General features: G+C 38.8%; 1 protein-coding gene across 1 annotated transcript in view; it reads right to left on the reverse strand.

The window, feature by feature from the left end:
* Positions 1 to 4,685: 4,685 nt before the first annotated feature.
* The window catches only part of SLC5A8 (solute carrier family 5 member 8), a 62,585-nt gene continuing 49,638 nt past the window's right edge, over positions 4,686 to 17,632 (reverse strand). Inside the window, exons 12-15 of the mRNA XM_004373751.1 lie at positions 15,196 to 15,401; positions 12,979 to 13,082; positions 5,434 to 5,513; positions 4,686 to 4,811 (exon numbers count right to left, since the gene is read on the reverse strand). Coding sequence (XP_004373808.1) covers positions 4,686 to 4,811; positions 5,434 to 5,513; positions 12,979 to 13,082; positions 15,196 to 15,401 — 516 coding nt within the window. The remainder of the gene's footprint in view (positions 4,812 to 5,433; positions 5,514 to 12,978; positions 13,083 to 15,195; positions 15,402 to 17,632) is intronic.

Consider the following 17,632-nt stretch of genomic DNA (forward strand, 5'->3'; position numbering starts at 1 on the left):
CAGCACAACTGGAAGAATGTAATCCATGTCACTGAATTGTACATATAGAAATTTTTGAAATGGTATATCTTTGGCTATGTATATTTTCACCAAAAAAAAAAAAGGTCCTCAGTATCGAAAAGGGAGAGTGTTGACATGTCATGGGGTTGTTAACCAATATCATAAAACCATATGTGTACTGACTGTTTAATGAGAAACTATTTGTTCTGTAAACCTTCACCTAAAGTGCAATAAAAAAAAATTTTTTAATATATATATCCTTCAGTGACAAAATGTCTGCATGTTTATTTGTTTATACTTTTATAATATATATCCAATATTTATTAAAATTCCTTTATGTGGTAAATAGGGTGAAAATAACTTTCTATAAAGGCTAAAAAAATAATTATATTCAATTAGACATTTTCCCCCCAAGAACAGACAGTTGCAAACATATCTGTAGAAGTTTAATCAGCAAGTTGAAAAATCAGAAGTGTAACCATATAATGTAACCATAGTAATGTTCAACTTCCTCAAGTTTTCTCATAAACAGTAGGCAGGCAACTTAAATGTAAAAGCATACATTTTACATTTACAATGGACACAAAACTTTAATGTAAAAGCATACAGTGAGTTTTCGGTAACTAAATGGTCACACACTTAGCTAATTTTGTATTAACAATATTTAAAGGAAAAAAACCTCATAATTTCCTATAAGAAGCAATACAGGGCTAAGGATTTCTTCCTCCATCTCAACTCCATCCCTGTTCCATGTATAATTTATTCAAAATAAATTATACTGAGTGTTAACTCAGTTGTTAACAATAAATTATACTTGCTATGGTCTTCATAAATAAAGCAAAATTGTGAAATCTCTTATTCATATATTTAATATTTCCTTCATCTTGATGTGTGTTAATGTTGCAAATCACGGTAAGAAGCTAAACTGTCCTAAGTGTTATTTTCATGATTATTCACAAGTCTCTATACTGTCCTAAGCATTATTTTTAAAATTATTCACAATTCTATATATAGTACTTAATATTTTCAAAATGCTGTGAAAATATATGGTAGTTATTCTGCATTATCGTGTGCCACCTGCTAGTGGTACTTTCATCCTTGCCTGTTGGAATTGACTCAATGGCAACGGTTTTGGTTTTGGTAAATGAGAATGCTCAGATGGAAGTGTCAAGTGATCTCCTTGAAGGAAGTCAACTAGACCACGTGACTTCAGGAATATCAAGATTGCAACCTTTGCCTCTACAACAAAAACCTGGGCACTACTTGACAACTTGGATTAAAGAATTCTTTGATGTTGAGGGCAACCCGGTGGATTGCAGAATTTTTGGCGACATTCCTGACTTCCACCCACTAGATGCCAATAGCGCCTACTCCCCAGTTGTCAAACAAAGAATGTCTCCAAATGTCCCTGAGGGGCACCATCCACCCACCTCCCCCCTCCCCAGCCCATTAAGAACCAATGGTCCAGCGAGAACATGATTGTATAAGCAAATAAATAGATGAATATACATTTGTACTATTTTACATCCTACCTATAAAATTTTCATTTCTCTATGGAATGAGTACGACTGGTCTATATCTTTTTTTTTTTTTTTTTGGATCTGTATCTTTTTTGTTTAGTTTGGTTTTCGGAGATTTGTTATTGTTTCTATCTTTTTTTAAAAAAATTATGTTTACATTCTCTCTGCTGGGATAAGCTTGCTGATTCCTAAATATTTTAATATTTCACAAAACACAATTTTTTTAGAGAAGGAATTATCTTTACTTCATTACATTGCAGACTTTTAGCAGCTCATTTTTCGAAACTGGCAAGTGACATTTGTCTCAAATGTTGATTCCCAATTATACTGAAATTTTAAGTAACACTATTTGAGTTAATAAAGTGCTATTTTGCCGAAGAGCTCAATCTGATCTTTTATAGTCACATTATTTCTGTGAGGTAGGTAGGTGCTTAGTGTCATGTTCCATTGGAGAGATACTGGAAATCAAAGAGATATTCAAGCTCATACAACTTGTCGGCAGCAAAACAGACACTGAATGACAACCTGTATGACTTTTTCCTGTTAAGATTTTTGTGATTCAAACTAATTAAAATTATTTAATTTACATTATCACATATTAAAATTTTGCCTCTATTTGATTTTACCTAAAGATTTTTGAAAATAAGATAAATTATTTTTAATTAATAATATTACTTTGATTTCTTAAATTCTAGTTGACACTCTTAGGTGTTTACAAAAGCAAAATATTAAGTTCCTAATGTCACAAAGATATACTTTATCTAAAAGTAAGTGGACAAGAATAAAAGTATCATCTCTCATTAAGAATATAGTGCATAACTTCTCAGCTGTCAGATAAAGGAAAAATTTATTTAAATAAACTGATTTTGACTTCCAAAATTCAAGGATTATATACATGTGTACATTTAGAATTATTAAATATTGTTCAAATCATACTTGCATAAAACAACATATCTTCCTATTCACTGAAACACTATATAAAGATTCACAAAATCTGATATTTCTTACAAATATGTTGATTAAAAAATAACACCTACATACATAAGAAATATATGAATACATAATTCATTTAAATGTTATATAAATCTCTTTGTTTCAGATAAATGTTAATCCTATTATTTTTATTATCTTAGTGTTTTCAGTTGGCTACTTCTAAATGTACAGAACATGGTTACCAAAATATTGAGGATAAGAAAATGTCTTAGTTATCTAGTACTGCTGTAACAAAAATACCACAAGTGCATGGCTTTAACAAACAGAAATTTATTCTCTCACAGTCTAGTAGTCTAGAAATCCTAATTCAGGATGCCAGCTCCAGGGGAAGCCTTTCTTTCTCTGTCGGCTCTGGATGAATGTCCTTTTCATCAATCTCGCCCTGGTCTAAGAGCTTCTCAGGCGCAGAGACCCCAGGTCCAAAGGATGCACACTGCTCCTGGTGGCGCTGCTTTCTTGGTGGTATGAGGTTCCTATGTCTCTCTGCTTGCTTCTCTCTTTTATATTTCAAAAGAGATTGACTTAAAACATAACCTAATCTTGTAGATTGAGTCCTGCCTCATAAACATAACTGCCCTTAATCCCACCTCATTAACATCATAGAGGTAGGATTTACAACACATAGGAAAATCACATTAGATGACAAAATGGTAGACAATCACACAATCCTGGGACTCATGGACTAGCCAAGTTGACACACATACTTTTGGGGGGACACAGTTCAATCCATAACAGAAAATAAGCATACAATTATTGAATTACAAAAACATTTTAATGTATCTAAATATTTTTCATTCATTTTTTTTAAAAAATCAAAAAGTTAAAAAAAAAACTCTTAAAGAGTATCTAATGTGGGTATTGTAGCATAAATAATTTATTGATTAAATTCTATAACCAAACTCTAAGCTAGGAATGTAGCAAAATAAACAGTTAAGCAATTTCAAGACTGCTACTTCAAATTTTAAAACACTGAACGAAGCATACATTTAATAATTCTGGAACATTAGAGAGAAATTGTAGTGTTTGCCTATGTAATTTAGATACTTAACTGGATGAATTTCAAGATTTCTAAAACTTAAGAAGTATATGTACCTTTAAATTTAATTGATTGCAAATTTGTTGACTTTCAAAAGTTCAACTTAATGGCATTAAATTGTAATAATGTAACTCCACGGAGCTTAACCATTTTTAATAATATAAATGTCCTTTGATCACAAAATTCATAATTTGTATGTGTACTTTAGTTAGTACCAGGCTCCTGGGAGTTTATAATTTATAGGCTGGGGCTTGGTGAATCAGGATTTGAGCAGCATGATTCACACTGGATAGATCAAGACATATCCAAGTCCAGGGCAATATAGTAACACGAAATCAGGAAGGGAGTTTGTGGTGTAAAAGTGCACAACAAACCAGAGTTGGTGGGTCAGAAAGTAGGAATGTAGACAAGAACCAGAGTCTAAGAAAGGCAATGTAAGTGGCAAAAAGCTGGAAATTCTAGGTAACAAGCAAAAAAGCACAAGAATAGATTTATAGCATCAAGAAGACCTTAACCACTGGGCCCATATTCTGTCCCAAACAGTACGCTTCTTGATCACCACCTTTCTTAGTGAGAACCAGTTCCAAGGTAAATATGTTTCCTGGGCTGATAGAAGGATGAGAAGCAAAGATCTAGACAGCACAGGCCTGTCACCTCATTGCTCCCAGAGAATAGGGTATTTGGTAGGCAAGAGAAAAAACTCTTTTCAAAATTAGTTATGTTTTTGGTGAATCCTAGAATTCATATGCTAGCACCAAAGGCATAGAGAATATTTTCAGTAATGCCCAAATTTATGCTTTTGACCATCAGGCACATGTGATTATGTGTGTATTAGCCTGTCAGCATACATGTAGTCTTATAACATTCACAACTACAGCTTCATTGAAATACAAGAGGGCTAGAGGGAAATTCTGATGCTGAAGCCCTTTCTTAACTCCAGACTAGTCTCAATTAATGAGCGTAGTAAGTGAAGAAAAGCAGGACTTTAACAAAAATTCAACGTCCAAAAGTTCCCCAAACTACTCATAATAGATGAGAAAAAAAAAGGAAAAAGAAAAAAATCTTAACCTGATCTAATTTTCCTAGAAAACATGTAAAGCTGAGACGCTGTTTAAGATCGTCTTCTAACAGCTCCTTCACAAACGAGTCCCATTTATCTTGCCACTTGGATCTGTGACATTTAATTCAATATGGTTGAAGGCAGGATTATCAGTTCCACCATCTTCCATTGGATGAGATTTATAGTTTAAAACATGCTTCTTCTAAAATAAAATGTTAATATGGTGATTAGAAAAGAGAAGCTGTTCATTCATTCAGTTTTAAATAATTGTTACTACTGTTTTAATATCTCTAAATCAGCTTCTTGGTCTACCGAGAAAAGACGCCCCAAGCACTTCAATCAATTCCCGTCTTCACATGATGCAAAGAAATTTTAGAATAGTTCCAACCACAATGGCCTTTCTTTGTCCTGAAAATTTCTCTTCTCTCCTTTTCCTAGGTCCCTCCTGACCTAAGGGCCCATTTCCCTGGTGGTGCAATGGTTAAGCTCTCGGCTGCTAACCAAAAGTTGGCAATTTGAACTCACCAGTCACTCTGCAAGAGAAAAGACCTGGTGATCTGCTCCCATAAAGATTTCAGCCTAGGAAATCTTACGGGCAATTCTACTCTGTCTTATAAGGTTGATACGAGTTGGAATCGACTTGACAGCACATAACAATAACAGTCTACTGAGGGAGAGATATAAAACAGATATAGACCATCAGAGAACATGGTAGACACCTTCCTCATCCATCACTGCTCAAGAAGAGCTGAGGACTAACTAATGTTCTACCCAAGTGGTAAAATACGGTCTTACTAACTTAAGGAAAAGGGAAGCCAACTTACTTTCTTAAAAATATTGAAATTGGACAAAAAATCCTCTTTGGTTAGTAGGAATCTGGAGTCTAAGTTCTGTTTTCTTCCTCCTGAAAAACATATACATTATTTGTATTGTTAAAAAGATACCTGCCACTACACAGTAGCTTCCAACATACAGACATTTAACTAACTTATGCACATTAAACTCTACGCACTTTACGAAACACAAAGAGAAAATCTTTTAAACAGTGTTGAAGATATAGGCCACCATTCCCCTTCCCTCTGTTGGCTTCAAATCCTGTAAGTCTGTCACTGTAATAAATCTGAGTCTAACCACACCATACCCTTTGCCGTCAATTCCAACTCATAGTGACCCTATAGGACAGAGTAGAACTATCCCATTAGGGTTTCCAAGGAGCGGCTGGTGGATTCGACCTGCTGACCTTTCAGTTAGCAGCCAGGCTCTTAACCACTGCACCACCAGGACTAGTGTTTATTAATTTGGTAGCTATGGATGTATAGGGACCCTGGTGTCACAGTTGTTAAGTGTTTGGCTGCTAACCAAAAGGTTGGCAATTCAAATCCACCAGCCACTCCTTGGAAACCCTATGGGGCCGTTCTACTCTGTCCTATAGGGTCACTATGAGTCGAAATCCACTCAACAGCAATTTTTCTTTTTAATGGATGTATGTGTGTGAGGAAATTCAGAAAATGATGAACTGTTGAATAAATTATTTTAGTGAAAAGCGGTATGCAGATTGTTGTTTTAAGTCCTCTTCTCTGAGGTTTTACCCTACAAAAATTATCTTTTTGTTTGAGATTTTACTGATTGATCAAAGAGGATGCTTTTAAAAGTATGTATTTCAAAGCATGGTCTTCAAACTATTCTATCCAGATCTAGGAGGTGTACTTAAAATGCAGATTCCTGGACTCCAACCTCGACTGATCAAATTAGAACTCTACTTTGAGGCTATTGAATTCTGATTGTTACCAAATTTTCAATGTAATCCTTATACCCTCTAAAGTGTGAGAACCACTGTTTTAGTATAAAAACCAGTCTTTTAATCATGAGTATCCCTGTGTAACCTGACCCTATGAATGCCAGTAAATTTCCGTTAGTCCTTAAACTAGCCCAAGCCAGATTTGGCCCACCCTGCGTGCACAGAAGGGCCAGCTGTGACTGATAATTGACCTCAACAGAGGACACAGCAACAGGAGGAGTGAATCAGAAGAAAAATCATCACCTAGGCTCTATTCTGAAGCGAGAGGTCTGACAAGAACCACGTCAGCTCATATTTCCTGGCCATCTTCTAGAATTTTTCCCTCTCCAGTACGCCTGCGCAGCTGCCATCTTGTGCCCAAATCACATATAAGCCCTGCTTCCCTGTAGCTCAGGGAGTCGGATCTGAGGAACTTCCTCCCGGCTCCTTGCTCTGGGAATTGCAATAAAGTTACTTTCTCAAAGACCAGTGTCCGTATAATTGAGAAGTCTGAGCACTCCAGACAAGGACCCACCTTTAAGGTTTGGCAACAATTTTGGCGCCCAACTTGGGGCCAGACGGTTGCACGACCCTCTGTCCAGAGCCTGACACCCCCTCGACTGTGAGCGGAACCTCCACCGACCCTCAGCTCGCACCAAGCCTCTTGTCTGGGAGGATCCGGAGGGTCTCCTAACCACGATCGAGGCAGCGACTGGCCCGAGGCGTTTTTACCTTGAGAATTAAAAACTAACTCCAGTACGGAGGTAAGCTAGGTAAGCGCCCTAGGAATTTCTCTTGTTAAGTGTAAATGCTTGGGATTGGAGGTGGGGAGATATCTGGAGGATTGAAGTAGGACTAAGACATTCCCACTGGAGAGGGACTGAAGCGCTACTGAGATTATCTTCATTATCTTGCCCTGCCACTCCCCCTAGCCGAAGGCAGAGAATGGGCAGCCTAGTTTCTGGTTGTTGACTTTGGTTAGGTTCAGGTTCTTGTTCTGTTTCTGAGTCTGTGTGAGTGTGAGTGACATATGGGAAACCACTGGTGCTCCTTGCTTTTTCATGTGGATTCTGATTACTCTTTGGGGTCCCTTAACTATGACAAAAGAGAGAGAAAATGGGATGAAACTCCCTACGTACAAACCTTTCTGTCTCTCTGGCAAAATAAAAACCTACAAAAACAGTGTAAGCTAATGGTGCAGGGGAGAAAAGCCCCACCTGGAGAGGCCTGGGGCCAAAGCCAGGCCAGATAAACAGGATGATTGACAGGGGGCCAGGGTCTTCTGGTTCCACCTGCCAGAGGCCCAAGGCCATATGCATATAAATGGGAAGATAGGGTGTAAAGAGAAGACAAATCTGGAATGTTTTTAAAAGGGTTATATGTTTAGGATTATACGTTTATCTGAATGTACTACAGAGAGCATGTAACTTCACCTTCAGCCAATACTTAACTGGCTATGCTGAAAGGGGAACTAGGATTTGCCCAGGGAGGATCACAGGTTTTTTGTTTCAAGCCAGTAGCCCTGTGTATAGAGTGGGGTTTAGGTCGCACAAACTCCCGGTGCTGCTCAGGGAATAGTCTCCCCAGCACACCCCCGTAGTGGCATGCAATATAGCCAGGAATCCACCCAAGTCTCCTCAGGGCAATTTCCGCTGAGACAAATGCCTGCCAAACTTGATCACAACGGCCAGCCTAGGGGGTTTATCTGGGTCCATACACCGTTCTCCACCTCTGACCTGTATAATTGGAATATCCTGTTAACTCCAGAGGAACGGAAGATGGTCTTAGAAAAGGCACACCAAGAGGCCAACAGGTTGCATAACTTCAACCCTCAAAATGGTGTTAGACTCCCAGCAGCTCAGGCTGTACCTGCCACAGATATCAGCTGGGGGCAGGACAGCTAGAACATTATAAAAGCTGTTTCACAGCAAGGGGCCCCAAAACAGAAGAGCCTTAGAAAAGTTTAGGATGTACAACAAGGCCCCAAGGAAAATCCCTCCAGCTTCTTGGAACGGCTGTACGAAGCATACTGGCAGTTTACTGATATAAACCCGGAAGACCCAGAGAATGCCAGGCTAATAAATATGACCCTTATCGGCCAGAGCATCCTGACATCAGGTGGAAACTTCAAAAGTTACAAGGAGGTCCAGGAATGAATACTTCACAACTTGTTGAGATCACCTTTAAGGTCTTCAATAATTTGGACCAGGCATAAGGAAAAAGGCCGCGTTCCTAGCAGCAGCTCTCAGAGGTAACCCGCCACCCAGGCAGACCTCGTACGGGGTAAGTCCTCATGGGCCCCAAAAGGGCCAGTGGCCAACCCAAGGCCTCCTAAAGCTAGGCCCCAGACAATGTGCCAACTGCAAACAAAAAGGCCACTGGAAACAAGAGTGCCCCTCTCGGCCAACCCAGTCCGAGCTGGAAACCCATAACACAGCTCCCGCAGCTGTCAGCCGATGATTCAAACTGACGGGGCCCAGGGGCTCCCCTGCAACCCACGAGGATCCCCGGGTTGCAATAACAGTGGGAGGACAACTTACTAACACAACAGACTAGAGAGCTGGAGAACATGGCCTCTGCTGCTGTCTCAGGCACACAGGGGACCCTCCAGCTGCCCCAGGCAGGGACAAGTGTGCAGTCCCAGCTCTCGGCCAGCTTCACTGGCAGGGTAGGGAGCTGCCAAACACAGGCAGATGCGGCACACAGCTTCAGGGCCTGGCGAGACAGTCACCATCTTTACCTCGCCCCAAAACCTGGCAGGCCTGTGACAGAAAAGAGCATCTCGGCTAGAGGAAAGAAAGCCTACCAGAGATGCCTTTTTTGAATAATGAACTATGGTCAACAGAGGTGGCAGTTATACACTGCCCTGAGCACCAGAAGGGAGAGTCTCATCAGGCGGCCAAATAAGCCGCTAGAACAAAACCCCCGCCACTTGCCTTGCTTTAATTCCTAATCTTCATCTATCAGAAAACCCCCAGTGCACTGAATGTGATATAAACAGCTTTGTGAAGGGGGCTTTGATCTTAATTACAGAGCAGAAGACGGTAGTTGTACAGTTTCCAAGGACTGGTGTTAATGCCAGAATACCTGGTGCACCCAATAATAAAGACAGCTCACGCATTTCAGTGTGGATGCTGTTTCACTGGCTAGCCAAACTGATTAAAGGGCCTAATCTCCAAAAACAGGCCCACCACCTCCTATGCCTGGGGTACAAGCCCATGGGACGGGACCCAGAGAAGACTGGCAAGTAGACTTAACAGTTATGCCAACAGTTACAGGAAGTTTCAAGGATCTTTTAGTGTTTGTAGATAACTTTACCGGATGGGTAGAAGCGTTCCCCTTCCGAACGCAAAAAGGTATCCGAGGTAAGCAAAGCTCTCCTCAATGCCTAGATTTGGCCTACCTGATTCAATTCAAAGCGATAATGGAGGAGCCTTCACCTCCAAAGTCAGGACGTTTAGGAATTTGGTGGAAGCTACATGCTCCCTAGAGACCACAGTCATTGATTGTGTGCTTAAAAGGTCTAATCAGAAACCTAAGTTAGTGTGGGCAATGTGAGTAAATACTTGTATTCTAAGAGACCCAGCGTGCCCTGGATCAAGCTGCTACACTGCCCTGTTGAGAGTCCGGGTGGCCCCTAGAAGCAGGCTTCAGTTTAGCCTCTATGAAATGCTGTATGGGAGACCTCTCCTTAAGGCAGCCTGGGGATGTAGTGCTTCGGATGATCCTTAAGTAGTCCAGGAACTTAGTGTTTCCAGGTATCTTAGGTCACTATATAGAAGTACAGTCAGAATGCTACTTAGAAGGGAGGATAGTGAGACTTTGCCTTACATACTTTGGACATGTTATCAGGAGAGACCAGTCCCTGGAGAAGGACATCATGCTTGGTAAAGTAGAGGGTGGGCAGAAAAAGAAGAAAGCCCTCAGTCAGATGGATTTACACAGTAGCTGCAACAAAAGGCTTAAAAAGAGGATGGTGAGGACCGGGCAGTGTTTGATTCTGTTGTACATAAGGTCTCTATGAATCAGAGCCCACTCGACAGCACCTAACACTGTGCTAAAGACTCTACTAGGTACAGAAGAAACAGATTAATAAAACGATCACTGTACTTATGGTCTTCATAGGAAAATATTTATCCCCATCTTACTGATGAAGAAAACAGACTCATGGTACATAGTAAATGGTTTGGTGGAGCTTAAACTAAAACCAAGTCTGTGTGGCCTGAATTCTTACAGATTTCTAGTACTTTACAGTAAGTTTTAAAATATATGTTCCAAGGAGCATCAGGAGTATATGTTTTTAGATTTTTCAAGGGGCTCACTATGAATAAGCCATTGGTGAAATTAATGAAGTTCAAGTGTTTTTGGCTTTATCACTGGATGCCTGCTCACCTGTGTAGATCATTACTTTTTAAAACAAAAGATACAGCTATACATGGTTAAAGTGTTTAAGGAAATAAAATGGGCTAAATTTGGACCAAGGGACAAATAGTATAAGCAGATTGGTTAGATGTATTCCAGGACTGAATAACTGGATAACTGATGAGAAAAGTTTAAAATCTGTCTTAAAGTATATGAAAATGGACAAGAGAATAAACCTACTCTGCTGGTAATTTTATTTATGAGACAGAGCACAACCCTTTTTAAAAAGAAAGACAATGCTTTAAAACAACTTTTTAGAGGTAACAAGTAGTTGACAATTTCATAAGTATAAATACAAGGGTCATAGAAGTTTGAAAGACAGTGCTACCCAGGTGCCAAAAAACAATGATTGACAGAAGGATTCTATAAAATGGCACAGCGCTGGTAGCTAAAGGAAACAAAGACATCAGACATACTTGGACAAAAGTGTAGGATTTCTGACTAGTTATAACACATTTGACAAAAAGTGAAGTGGAGCTGCTTTCCCTAGTTTGGTTGCTGTGGATGTATGTGTGTGAGGGAATTTAGGAAATTAGGGACCCAGCACTTCTTATCAACTCCACCACCACAAAACTACTACCCTGGTCTGAGCCACCATGATGTCTCACCTGGATTTTACTGCAATAGCCTCCTACCTGCCCTTGTTCCCCTACAGAATAGTCTCAAAACTGGATCAGAATGCTTCTTTGAGAATTACTGGAAAACAAGTTTTTTAAATATCCCATGTAGTAGACCTAAAAAATACACAGATAGAGAACAGGAGAGAAAAGATAAGAAAATTAGAGGAACTGTCCAAGAGTCCATTTGACTAGTAGGAATTTCCAGAAAGAGAAAACCTAGAACATGACGGTAAATTAACAAAGACATAGAATAAGAAAATTCCCTAGAACTGAAGGACATGGGTCTTCAGATTGAAAGAACTCTATTGAGAACCGAGGGCAAGGCAGTGATTGTGAAAAACAGGTCACATGCAAAAGGGTCAGGAGTCAGCATGGCATTGACATTCTCAACAGCAACACAGTAAACGATAATAAGAAAATAGAGATACCCTCTCAGAAACAAGAAGTTATTTTCAACCTAGGATTCTCTAATTATTGATCAAGCAAATTGTTGTTGTTGTGTGCCGTTGAGTCGATTTTGACTCATAGCAACCCTGTAGGAAAGAGTAGAACTGCCATATAGTTTCCAAGGCTTTCATTTTATGGGAGCAGATTGCCAGCTCTCTTCTCCCATGGAGCCACTGGTGGTTTCAAACCTCCAACCTTTCAGTTAGCAGGCAAGCGCTTAAGCATCATGCCACCAGAGCTCCTTTGATCAAGCATAAAGGTAGATTAAAGATACTTTTGTCAAACATGTGAAGTTTCCAAAAACTCTTGTCGATCCTTTCTCAAGAATGTGCTGTAGGATATGCTCCATTTCATTAAGGGAGTATCCAAGAATGAGGAGTAATGGGATACAGGCAACAGGCGATCCAACAAGGAGGGAAATAAAGAGAATTCACAGAAAGAAGACAAAATGTCCCATGGTAACAGCTCCATAGCAATCCCAGATGGCAAGTTATACTATTTGCATTATCAGTTTGATTTTAAAAAATTATTATTTTTTAAGTTTATGATCATTTGAAAATAGCCCTCACACTATGTTTAGACATAAACATCACACTGTGTTTAGACACAGAGATTATTAGACATAAAAAATTATTATTCCTTATCTGTGTATAACTCATTAAAACTTACAAAAAAATCAGTATAGGACAATGGAAGAATCATGACACAATGTTGTTGCAAACATATGTGTAAAATGCCTAATATTGTACCTACCTGGTAGCTATATACAGTTTTTTCCAGTATCTTATTTTTATCCTACAACAACCTTGTGAAATTGGTGGACTAATTACTATTACCCTCATTTTATAGATAAGAAAACTAAGTTCAGAGTAGCCATATGATTGTCCAAGTTCATGGCAGAATGAAGTAAATGGTACAATGAAGACTCGAATAGAGACCGGTCTTCTGCTTTCAAGTTCGGGCCCTCAAATTTCCCATGAATAAAATGGAGGATATAATTAAACTAGTTGTTAACAGAACCACAATATAATGGTTACCAAATAGATATAGTACAAACTGATATAAGGAGGTAAATACAAAAATACTGATGTGTGGATAGTTACCTGTTAGTAAACTAATAATTATTCCCACGAGAACTGTTACAAAAGTTCCAAGAGTACTGAAGTATAGATATGATAAGGAATACCAGTTATCCATCAATGGAGTCCTAAGAGAGAGCAAAATCATAATTATAAGATTTCATCTAATGCTATTAGCAACTATAATATATGTCAGTGGGCCTCATGGCAAAGTTAAGATATAAAATTTAATAGTGTTTAAAATGTCATAATCTTACATCCCAATTTTATCTTATTGGATCAGGATTTAAAAGTATGACTTAACCTTGCCTATATACTATAATACCAAACGGTCATGTTTACTTATTCACCTCTGTATTATGTGCCAGATACTGTTGTTGCCGTTGGAGAGTCAGCTGTATAAAATAGATAAGTCTCCTGCCCTCATAAAGTTTATATTCTAATAGGGAAAGAAAAACAATAAGTAAACAAATAAACATAATAATTTCCACTGGTGGAAAGTGTTTTAAGGAAAATAAAACAGGGTAATATAAGACTGACAAGGTGGGAGGAAGGAACCATTTTATAATGAGTAGTCAGAGAAAGTTTCTGTAAGGAAGTGACATTTGAACCGAGATCTGAATAACAAGAAAAAGTTGGCCACGTAAAGTTTTTGGGAGTCCTGGTGATGCAGTGGTTGAGTGATATGGAAGTTCTTGAGAAAAGAATACGAGAGAGAGGTAAATGCCAGCTGACTGAAGTAAAGTGAGCAAGATTCAGAGTGGTACAAGATGAGAGGTAGGCAGGGTTGTGTTTGTTGGACTTGGGATGGGTCTGGATTTTACTTTAAGGACAATGACACTCATTGTAGGATTTTAAGTAGAAGAATGATCTGATTTTTTTTTTTAAAGTTTGCTTTAGGATTCCACTTTCAGCTTTGAAAGAGTAGCTTTATGTAGACCAACCATTCTACTGAGAACAATATATAGAAACTGAGGGGTAGGGCATGTTTGAAGACATCAGACTGTTCAAGACTATGAGAAATTGAAAGGCCATGATCCCACAGAGAAGGGAAACACATTGAGGTGAGCCTGACCTCCTTCCACAGCTTTTCCCCTTGAGGCATTTGCCATTTGTTAAGCATCTCAGCAGAGCACAGCATCCTAGCACTACACATAAGGGGAACATTTCTGAGTGACAAAAGGGTCAGTCCACCAGGAAGATATAACAATTCTAAACTTGAATGCCCCTAATAACAAAGCTTCAAAATATATTAAGCAAAAACTGACATAACTAAAAGGAGAAATAGACAAATCCACAATCATAGAAATAACTGATAGAAAAAACAGACAGTTCCCAGCTCACTTTATGAGCCCAAAATAACCTCAATAATAAAACCTCACAGAGATATTATAATATATTATATTAATAATATATTATAACTCTCATGAATATAGATGCAAAAAACTAGGGGAAAAAAATCAAATTCAGTGATTTATTAAAAAAATACATCAAAAAGTAGGTTTATTCTAGTAATGAAAAGGTTGTTTAACGTTTGAAAATAAACCAATATAATTCATTACAGAAACAGAATAAAGGAGAAAAATTATGTAAGCATTTCAATAGATCCAGAAAAGGTAGTTGATAAAATTCCACCCCTAGTCATGAAAAAAAACCACTTCAGAAACCAGGAATAAAAGGGAACTTTCTTAATCTGATAAAGAATATGTGCAAAATTCTATCATACTAAGAGCGAAATTTTGAAAGTTTCCTCCCCCTTCCATCTTTGCCCCAATACCAGTAATAAGACAAGATATCTTCTATTACCACTTCTTTTCACCTTTGTAGAAGTTCTAGATACATGCTATGACATAGATGTCCCTTGAAACCATTATGTTAAGTGAAATAAGCTAGATACAAAAGGACAGATACTGTATGATTCCTCTTATATGAAGTATCTAGACAAGCAAATTCATAGAGACAGAAAGTATATTAAAGGTTACCAAGGACTGCAGGGAGGAAAGAATGGGAAGTTATTGCTTGATGGGTACAGGGTTTCTGCTTGGGATAATGACAAAGTTTTGAAAATAGATAGTGGTGATGGTCACACAACACTGTCAATGTAATTAATGCCACAAAATTGTACGCTTCAACATGGATAAAATTTTACCACAATAAATTTTTAAAGCATCTGGAGTTCTCTACCTGTCACATAATTGAAAAAAAAAAAAAGAAATGACATTATAAAACCTAATTCAATACCTTGCGACGTTGTATACTTGAAAAGCACTAGTAGAAAATGGCATTTCTGTGGCTACCACCAAATCCGTCACATTGGATGTGCTGTTACAGCCATAGGTTTCAAGGCTTAATGGCAAAGTTCTCTCAGAAAGTGGAGGATACAGCTGAGCTCCGATCCCAACCCATAGAGAAACAGTAAATCCAGCCATCAGACCAACAAATGCTCCCTGCAAAACAAGAGTGCTTTTAAAAGAAAGATAATAGTCTGCTTTGAGATGGAAATTAACGTTGAAAGGTTGGACTCAACATGGTCCAAGTCAAATTTACCAACTTCTCACATAAAACTACTCCCCCTCCCCAAATCCCTGCCTGGTGTCAAGGGCACCATAGGTCCCTGGTTCCACAGCCCAGAGCCCTGGAGACTCTAACTCCATGCCCCTTTGCACATCCTCATCCAGCCAATCGCCAAGTCCTGCCTGTTGTATATTTCAGACATCTGATACTCCAATTTCTTCCGCTGTTTCCATGGCCAGCACTCTGTTCTGGCCTCTTCATCTCTTGACACCCTAGTCATCACAAAAGCCCTGTAGTTGACTCCAAACCAATTTTTCTCTTTCTTTTCATTTTATCTGTGAACAAATGTCATGCCATATGAGCAGCAGACTATGAAAAGGAAAGCATACACAGAGTTTATCTCTACACTAAACAATACAGAAGATTGTAATTGTGCTATAGGACAATTAAAGGAAAAAATAGTAAGCAGATTTTACAAATGATTGCAATAGTACACCCAACCAAACCGAGTATTTCTATAGATAAGTGGAGATGGAGAGGGGAGAACTTGGCAAGCTGTCTTCTTTGAAGACATTGAGTTTCTTGATCTCTGGAAAATTCAGATCCATCCCTTTTCATGAGTAATGCAGTTGTTCTTCCAGCCCTTCAATGATTTAAGCCCTATTCCCTTGAGCTGGGAAGCTCCCTCCTCTACGGTGAAATCCCTCCCCCTCTTCACTTTCATTTAAGAATAATGATCAGACAGGGCAGCCTGAGTCTCAGGCTTCAGGTAAAGAGGAACAGAAAGAGTATTTGAGATAAGAGGAGAAGCATAAGCAAAATCATAGGGTAGGAAAAATAATGATGTGTTGACAGGAGAGCGAGAAGGCTGCTGACCAGATCAGAGGATTTAGACTGGGGGGCAAGGAATGTAAGCTTTTTCATTAAGCTGAGATCTCCTTGAAAGCAGAAAGTTTCTTTATTTTTGTTACCATAGCACTTCCCACTGTGATAGGCATATAACAGGTACACAACAAATATTTTTGAGTAATCTGAGGTTGGAAGGGTAGAGTGGCCAGTTGATGTTACTCTCAGCATTACACATGGCTGGATCAAGAATCCACAAAATTATAAACTCCACCAGAGCAGAAATACTCAGTGCTCACTACTCCCATGACAGTGTTCAGCGTATAAATATTTGTGAAATGAATGAATGTATGAGAAGGAGAAAGGAAAACAGAGTGAGAGGGTGAAGGATGGGAGGGAGGAGGAGAAGTAGGAAGGAAGGGAGCTGACTCTTAGACAAGGGTAAATATTCTGCTGGTGAAAAAGTTGGAAATAGTAAAAAGAGGTACCTTCTTATCACAGGAATAATAATAGTCTTATTCCCTCAAAAATGGGGGCTACAGCTAAAGCTCTTCTGGAGGCATTTCATGTTGGCAATAAATGTCAAAATTTTTTTAATTTGATTTTATTTTTCAAACACTCAAGGAACCATTATGTGTGAGGTGAACACAAACCACTCTCTTCTTTATTTATTTATTTATGTTTAATTGTACTTTAGGTGAAGGTTTACAGAACAAATAGTTTCTCATTGAACAGTCAGTACATATTGTTTTATGACATTGGTTAACAACCCCATGACATGTCAACCGTCTCCCTTCTTGACCTTTTTTTTCTTTTGTGAAAATATACATAGCCAAAGATACACCATTTCAAAAATTTCTACATGCACAATTCAGTGACATCGATTACGTTCTTCCAGTTGTGCTTCTATTCTCACTTTAGATGAAGGTTTATAGAACAAAATAGTTTCTCGTTAAACAGTTAGTACACGTGTTGCCCTATGACAATGGTTAACAACCCCACTACACGTCAACACTGTCCTTACTCAACCTTGGGTTCCCTATCACTAGCTTTCCTGTCCCTTTCTGCCTTCTAGTCCTTGTCCCTGGACTGCTGTGCCTCATTAGTCCCGTTTTGTTTTATGGGGCTATCCAATCTCCGGCTGAATGGTGAACCTTGGAAGTGACTTCACCACTGAGCTAAAAGGGTGTCTGGGGGCCATACTCTCGGGGTTTCTCCAGTCTCTGCCAGGCCAGTAAATCTGGTCTTTTTGTGTGTGTGTTAGAACTTTGTTCTACATCCTTCTCCAGCTCTATCCAGAACGCTCTGTTGTGATCCC

This window comes from Trichechus manatus, unplaced genomic scaffold, assembly GCF_000243295.1.
Source record: "Trichechus manatus latirostris isolate Lorelei unplaced genomic scaffold, TriManLat1.0 scaffold00027, whole genome shotgun sequence".
Taxonomy (NCBI): Eukaryota; Metazoa; Chordata; class Mammalia; order Sirenia; family Trichechidae; genus Trichechus; species Trichechus manatus.